The sequence below is a fragment of the Notothenia coriiceps genome, unplaced genomic scaffold (genome assembly GCF_000735185.1).
Source record: "Notothenia coriiceps isolate Sejong01 unplaced genomic scaffold, NC01 NC01_scaffold00026171, whole genome shotgun sequence".
Classification (NCBI taxonomy): Eukaryota; Metazoa; Chordata; class Actinopteri; order Perciformes; family Nototheniidae; genus Notothenia; species Notothenia coriiceps.
In genome coordinates, this window is record NW_011358872.1 from 9,983 (window position 1) to 18,648 (window position 8,666).

At 38.9% G+C, this 8,666-nt stretch overlaps 1 protein-coding gene across 1 annotated transcript; it reads left to right on the forward strand.

Annotated features, from left to right (window-relative positions):
- Positions 1-1,262: 1,262 nt before the first annotated feature.
- Positions 1,263-8,570, forward strand: LOC104956627 (polymeric immunoglobulin receptor-like). Its single transcript, XM_010784141.1, has 11 exons — positions 1,263-1,538; positions 1,724-2,020; positions 2,166-2,274; positions 2,364-2,461; positions 2,575-2,609; positions 2,910-2,966; positions 3,189-3,251; positions 3,355-3,414; positions 7,410-7,512; positions 7,641-7,961; positions 8,147-8,570. Exons 1-11 carry the CDS (start codon positions 1,319-1,321, stop codon positions 8,491-8,493), a joined length of 1,710 nt encoding a protein of 569 aa, XP_010782443.1. The 5' UTR covers positions 1,263-1,318; the 3' UTR covers positions 8,494-8,570.
- Positions 8,571-8,666: the final 96 nt, after the last annotated feature.

Here is an 8,666-nt window from a genome sequence, read left to right on the forward strand (position 1 = left end):
TGTTTCATAGCTGTCCCCTGTCCAGAGGTCATATGCTGGAAGTGATGTGGACGTGACGTACAGCTCCGTGATTCCCATAAAGCAACAGAATGTAAACACTTTTTTCCCTTTTTATATATATAAAAAAATGTTTCTCACTTCTCTTTTAGTCATTTCCATCCATTTTGTTTGAATATTTCAAAATGGTTATTCGTCAAATGTTAACACTTTCAACTTGTCTGGTTGACTGAGTTTCTAATCGTAATTTTGCTTCTGTTCTCCAGGTTGAAGCAGAAGATGATGATGTCACGTACAACGTTGGCTCAGCACTAACAGAAAATGAAAATGTTTGTCTGTCTGTTAATCTTCTTATGTCTCTGCGAGCAGACAGCTATTTTTAGTAGACGAGAGTGTTACACGTCATCGTCTGCTTTTAACATTTGGTTGTGCAGAAATTACTTCTCCTTTGCATCACTAGTTGTCTCACCTTTCTTTAACCCTCTCTTTCATACACAAACATTGACAACTATGCAGATATTTTACTATATTTGTATTCATGCTTTAATCTCAGAACATTTAGTTATATTTAGCTTTTCGAGCAACCACCCATTAGAATCTAACTCAATTATCGTCTCTTATGTCACATATGTCATATGTCGTGGTTTTCTAGCCTTGTGGTTGCTCAAAAGGGTTAATTTTGTACTCAGTCAGACATCCACTTTCTTGCACCACAAGGCTATAAAACCACAGATATGTAAAGTATAAAAAGGTTGAATATGTAAAGTATTTTAAGTGCTCTGGTGAGCTTGCTGTTTTGTATACATATAACTCTAAAAGGACCAAGGTGCATATCATTTCAATGTATTCAATGTATTCACTGTAGGAGGTACCCAGATTTGAACTGCTGCGTTTTCATATTTAGAAAATAAGGAAGTAGACCATCATCATTTTTCTTTTTTAGCTCACACACACGGACATGGCTGTTCACCTCAGCTTCCTTCTCATTTTGACTGGACTTACAGGTGAGTGACAGAAATAATTTAAAATGTGTAAAAATTGCATCATATCCTTTTAACGTTCAGAAGATGATGATTAAGAAAAATGTCAATTAAACTAACATTCTCCACTTTTGTCTTTCATTTATAGTTACGACAAAAGTGACCTAATATTTAAAACTGCTATTAACATCTAAAATATGCAGAGAAAACATTTAAAATAATTTGCTCTTGTTCCAGGAATTCATGGCATAACTACCGTCGGTAAAGTGTCAGTGAGAGCTGGAGGTTCGATCACTGTCCCATGTCTCTATGACTCGAAACATATAAACCATGTGAAATACATGTGTAAGGGATATCTTTGGGCCTCCTGCTCTTATGAAGTTAAAACAAACAAACCAAGCAGTTCAGGAAAGTTTTCGATCTCTGATGACAAAAAACAAAGAGTCTTCACTGTGACTATAAATGACCTGACTGATAAGGACACTGAATATTACTGGTGTGCTGTGGAGATTAATGAAGGAGCAGATCTCAAAGAGTATTTCCACCTGTCAGTCACTGGAGGTAAGAGCCCAATTACGCCTTTTCAAATCTTTTGTGAAATATCAACACTTTAATATTACAATGACCTCATTTTCTCAAATAATGTATTCACCAGATATAAATATATGCCAAACATATTTGAAACATCAGCAGCATGTGCTAACCAAGCTGCTCACAAGTTTTAATGAATTATGTTCTACATCAAGGTACACCCAATCTCTACGTGGATCAGCAAGAGATTACAGGATTTAAAGGAGATAGCATAAACATCAAGTGTCACTATCAAAACTCTGGAGAAAGGAAGTGGTGCAGGTTCGGCGGCTGCTGTGTGAAAAAGTCTGGATTAATAGATGGAACAAGAGTCGAGATCAGTGCACTCAGCCCTGGTGTTCTCACTGTGACTCTGAGAGGACTGAGGACAGAGAGCAGCGGCTGGTATCTGTGCGTTCAAGGAGACTTACAGATGCCAGTGCACATAACTGTTACTGAAAAACCTACAACTAGTAAGTACTAAAAGTAAATATAAAATTGTAAATATTTGTCAAGTAAATTAATTTAAGAATGTTTAATTCAATCTGGATTAAATATTAGCATTTATTATTGTGTTTTTGCTCCAGTAGTTATATCCACGCATAATTATATTTACAGTTGCAGCAACGAGACAAATCACCACCTTCACACCCACCTCCAAACCTCTGAATCACACCTCTAGTACTGCAGAACAAAGACTTTCCACTGTTGAGGTTGAGCAGCAAAGGTGAGAAGCCTATAATGTTTTTTATTTTGGACTGTTGGCAAACTGTCATCTGCATTGTGTTTTCTTTGATTTATTTATTTCTGCTGCAGTGTTTCAGTAAATTTGATGGTCTTTATCATCCCGCTGAGCTCGCTGATCTTCATTGTAACGGTTGCCTCGTTCATCTGCTTAATGTTCAAAAGACACAGTAAGTATATGCCGAAATTATAATTGTTTGTAAAACATCAATATATTAACGATCATGCAGACTATTTGTGTGTTATTGTCAGTAAAAATAGTTTATAATTTATTCACTTTTAGAGCAGACCACAGGAGATTCACCGGCCACAATAATGGTGAGATATGATCATTCATTTCCCAATACATTGTTTTACAAGAAAGGAGATGTGTTATCATAGCCATTTTTCTAATATTCACTGCAGTAATTCCAAATAATATAAAACTTTATTTTACTTTCAATTTGCAGCTGCAGGAGTTCAATATATACATTAATACTTATCACATATATCTTGATAATTACTAAGAGTGTTTTTCTTAACAAGACAATAGGTCAGAAACAAAGAAATAGGTTAAATAAATCAATTACAACTTTTGGTTCGTATTCACCGTTCATGTTCTGTTCTCTGCTCCTTCAGGGTAAAGAGGAAGTAGCATACAGTACTGTTAAGCAAAGGAGAAAGACTTCAGGCCAAGTAAGACATTGTGTGAAAATTACTGCCGCTAAATATTTTTATTTTTATTTCAAAACAAGACCATCCACAGAATTAACACAGTATATGTGTTTTTATTATATAATTAGGTTGTATTAAACTCTTATGGTGATTCCACTGATCCTCTGTTTGCCCTAAAAAGGGAGAATAGTTATGAAATGTTTCCTGATTTCTAAAAAATGTGTTCATGTTGATGGTTTGCAGCTTCATCGCGCTGAAGAGGAAGTAACATACAGCGATGTTAAACAAAGGAAACCTACTGACAAGGTGACCCTTGACCCCAAAAGGCCCAACTTGTATTCCATCATAAATATAAAAAGTTAAATGTTTCAAGTGATTTCATCATGGCAGCCTCTTCTTCCTTCCACAGTGGTCGGATGCTAATAGAGATGTTGATGTGATGTACTCTGATGTGATATACTCATCTGTGGTTACTATAGACTAGAGCATCAAACTGGACAAAAGGTACATTTTAAGGGATTCAAACCCAGACCTTAACTTTTTCTAACACACTTACCGCTTTTTCCCCACATTTCACCATGAAAGCTAATAGCCCTCAGCCTCAGTTGTCTCTGTGATAGTGCTATTTGGCAACTTTCTAGCATGTTAGCAGGTAAACCTTCCTGATAATAATTTGTAATTTATCTTTCTCACATTGTTAGCATTTGGCTCAGAGCTTCATGTAAAACCTGACAGAGCTGTTAGTAAGGCATAAGTTGATCGTAGCTTCGATGTTTCCTCCCTCATGTTTTTTTTTTCTTCACTTGTGCAACAGATTCAAACGGAAGAACATGATGTAACATACAGCAGGTTGGCTTAGCACCAGAGAAACCTGTGAATGTTACCCCTACCCTACATCTGTACCCATCGCTGGAGTCTTTTTTTAGACAATTTGCAGCTTGCTGTCATTTGTTTTTTCTTTCTTTTTCAAGGTATTCTTCTCCACACTGCTGCAAAACATTTCAAACAAGTACTGACACGGGCGTAGTTTCCCACAAGCATCTTAAAGTCACCAAGCTAACAAAACCCATCTTATGAACCTTCTTAAGCTCAATAGGGGTTTCCCAAATGCATTTACAAAAGTTTAAAAATCTTAAAAATGACCAAAAGTCAGAAGCTGCAGGAGGAACCAAAACATTTTATATTTAAATATATACTTTTATTGTGAGGTTTGTTGTCTGATTTTTGATGTAAAATGAATAATTATATGTAAATTACAAAAAAGTTATAAAAACTGTTCAAACACAATAAATCACTAATGGATCGGCCTGTTTCTGTTGTCATCCCCATCGTCTTCGTATCTCTTCTGGCTAAAACAAAATCACTTTTCTAATCACATTTTTGCAGTGTTTGTGTCATCTCGCCACTTTTTTATATACCGTAAGGTGCGTGCTTTACACAGCCTTAAAAAAACGTTTGCATTTATTTCTAATGCATTGTTTTAAGAAATGAACATGTTTCAGTCCTTAATCCTAAAGTGCAGGTCTTCTGTTAAAAACATGTGTATCCACCGGACCTTACCCTTAATTCTACAGTACAGTATATCGTAACTCAGCACAAATCTAATTGTATTGTAGCTAAGCACCGACAAAACATTGAAATGTTTGTCAGTCTGTTAANGCTTGGGTTAAAAGATGGTTGAGTCTAGGGAAATGACTTGCCAAATATGGGCAAGCAAATCTTCCCCTGGTTATCTTGTAACCCATCATTAAAGCCTCAAGTGGTTGAGCGCAGTCTGATATACCATTGAACCAAACGTAGGCGAGGCCATGCGATTTGGGTCAAGGTCCAGAGCGGCGTTGGGGGATTATGCGGAAGGGAATGCTGAAGCCCTCCACCTCCTCTCCCTCCGACCTGTGACATATTGGGTAGCCACGAGTGGTTTGCGAAGTTGAACAGGGCCCTGCTGCCAGTAACGCCGTTATCAATGTAAACAATGAAGCGCGAACATTAAAGAAGGTCATGAAGTGGGACACGCTATCCGACATTGAGGTGGGGGATGAAGTGAAGCAGTGCGAAGCACGGTGATAGCGGAGGACGTACATCAGTCTGTGGACAGTAGACATGCGTGTTGAAACAGTTTGGGGTGGAAAGAGAGGCGCTTTCCCCTGGGAGCTTAGTGCAATCAGACAGTTTACTGCACACAACACCTCTGTGTTTAGTCGTGGGAGACATGATTTAGGCAGGAGCTACCATTGATCTTGCATGCAGATTGACACAGGGGATGCCAAGCCTGTTAAGATGCACCCACGAAGGATTCCCCTCCACTTGCAGCAAGAGTAACTGGACATTTAAGCAAATGCTGGACAATGGTATTGTTGCGTCCTTCCTGTAGTCCATGGGCACGCGCCTGTGGTGCTAGTGAAAAAGAAGCAAGGGGCGGCTTCGGTTCTGTGTTGATTGATCAGGAAAGAGCCGGAGGGCAGTCGCCCACCCCACCCTCAGATGCATGTACTAGAAAGGGATGCCTACCCTCGTTCCAGAATTGACAATGGCCTTGGATATCTTAGTCATGGCCCCTTGTTGCGCTGTCTTCCCCACACGGATTTGGCGTGAGTGGCTATGTGGCAGGTGGAAGTAGAGTCCTAAAGACTCGCCACACGCAGACTGCCTTCATCACACCGCCCAGGGGCTGTTGAGTTCAATGTCCCTGGATTTGGTCTTTGTAATGCACCCAGTACTTCCAGAGGTTGATGGACTTGATCTCTCGCAGACTTGCAGTGGACCACTTGTTTCGGTTTACTTGGATGGACATTAATTGGTTTTGGCCGGACTTTTTCCAGGAGCATTTGACCGCGCCTGGATGGCCCTGCTCCAGAAGCTCCGGCCAGACAATCTTAAAGTGACAACATCAAAGTGTAACTTGTTCCTCCACGCAGATCCAATTACCTCGGCCATGTCATTGATCGCTGAGGGGCGGGCGATGCCAGACCCTCTCAAAGATAGAAGCAGTTAGGGGGTGGCCTGTTCCAAAAAATCAGACTGAGGTTCAGAGGTTTCTTGGGGCTAGCCCTCTTACTAGAGGCGTTTCGTAACAGGTTTTGCGGACATGCGCTCGCCCCTTGCAATCAGCTCACAGAGAAAGGGAAGGGCGTCTTCGATGGAAGTGACGGACTGTCAAAGTGCTTTGACCGACTAAGGCTAGTCGATCACGACCCTGTGTTGGCGTATCCTGCAACCCAGTAAACCGTACTCTTGGATACAGATGCAAGTGATGTTGGAATTGGGGCAGTGTTGTCTCAGGAAGAGGGAGGGCTAGAGCGAGTTATTGCATATGCTTGCAGGGCCCTTACAAAACAAGAACGTAATTATGCAACTACAAAAAAAGAGCTTTTGAGCATGGTGACCTTTACAAACAGACTGGTCTTCTGTTAAAAACATGTGTATCCACCGGACCTTACCCTTAATTCTACAGTAAAGTATATCGTAACTCAGCACAAATCTAATTGTATTGTAGCTAAGCACCGACAAAACATTGAAATGTTTGTCAGTCTGTTAATCTCGTTATCTCTCTGTTAGCAGACAGCTTTTTTTGGTCGTGCTGTAACTTCTTTCTTCTCCTTTTTCATCTGTAGCCATCTCGTCTTTTTTTTTAACCCTGTGCTGCATACATAAACAACAACATTGATAACTTTTATGTTTTTCAACTGTATTCACTTTAATTAATTAGTTCTTACTTCCATCTTTAAGATGATCAGAAACTCATATTTAACCTTAATTAGTTTGATATGCTAACACTTTTTATACTTTAAAATGTCATATATGACATGTTCTGGAAGGACAATAAATTATGACAGTTGACTTTACTGTACAGGAACAAAATTGTATAATGTAACTGGAAACAGCCAAATGTATCGGTCTTATCTGTGGTTCCTCAAACAGGGTTTGTGTTACTCCGTCAGACATACTCTTTGTTAAATCATAAGGCTATACAACCACAGATATGTAAAGAATAAACAGGGTGATTGTGTGAAGTTGTTTAAGGGAACTGGTTAGCTTGGTGTCACACATATAACTTGAAAAGGACTTTGACTTTATCTGTTTTTGAGGCTTACTGCCCATAAAAAGTACCCATAATACGTATTGTTTCTCTCCGTATCTTTGGAAATTCCTATTATCTATGTCTGATTTAAATTGTTAAAATGACAGGTACATGATATATTTTTAATGTTTATAATCATTTCATGTTATTACTGTCATGCTTTAAATAAATTAACACAATTCAGTCCATAAACCTGAAGTACTGTTTTTTTCTTTTTAAATGTTTCAGTTCATGTTTTCTACATCAAAGCTATTATGTAAGAGTAGGGTACTCTCCAACTGCACTAATCATTATATATATATATATTACACAATTAACCGATGAAACGCAACTTCCTTGCTGTAGGAGGGACCCATATTTGAACTGGTGCATTTTATATTTAGGAAAAAAGGAAGTACAGCATCAGTTCGTACATGTTGTTGGCCCGCTCACACTCTGACATGGCTGTTCATCTCGGATTCCTTCTCATTTTGACCGGACTCACAGGTCAGTGACAGAATCATTTTATCATTGTGAATATTTTATTGTATGCTTCACATGGTAATGTCAGAAGGTAACATGGATAATTATTATTGAATATGGCTTTTAAAATGTTGGGTTTGCTCTTGTTGCAGGAATTCATAGCATAACTACAGTCAGTCAAGTGTCAGTGAGAGCTGGAGGTTCGATCACTATCCCATGTCTCTATGAGTCAAAGTACACAAACCATGTGAAATACTTGTGTAAAGGATACTATTGGAACTCCTGCTCTTACGCGATTAAAACGAACCAACACAATTCAAGAAAGTTTTCCATCTCTGATGACAAAAAACAAAGAGTCTTCACTGTGACTATAAAAGGCCTGACTGGAGAGGACACTAATTATTACTGGTGTGCTGTGGAGATTAATGATGGAGCAGATGTCAAAGAGTATTTCCACCTGTCAGTCACTGGAGGTAAGAGCCAAATTACACCTTTTCAAATATTTTGTGACATATCAACACTTTAATATTACAATTACCTATTTTTCTCAAATAATGTATTCACCAGATATAAACATATGCCAAACATATTTGAAACATCAGCGGCATGTACTAACGACGCTGCTCACGAGTTTCAATGAACGATGTTCTCCATTAAGGTACACCCAGTCTCTACGTGGCTCAGCAAGAGATTACAGGATTTAAAGGAGATAACATAAACATCAAGTGTCACTATCAAAACTCTGGAGAAAGGAAGTGGTGCAGGCTCGGCGGCTCCTGTGTGACAAAGTCTGGATTAATAGATGGAACAAGAGTCGACATCAGTGCACGCAACGATGGTGTTCTCAATGTGACTCTGAGCGGACTGAGGGCAGAGAGCAGCGGCTGGTATTGGTGTGTTAAAGGAGACTTACAGATGCCAGTGCACATAACTGTTACTGAGAAACCCCCCACTAGTAAGTGTTATAAGTCATTGAATTTTCAAATGCAACAATCTTTGTGTTGATTTGAGTGAGAATATTAACATTCTATTTTGCGTGTCACAGGGGTAATAGCTCAGGGTGTCACACAAGGTCAGGAACCTTTTCAATTACATACAGTGTTTGGAGTAAAAGTTGCCATTTTGTGATAAAAAAACAATTGTGGGAAATCTCAATATATGTTTTACTGGCATTAGAC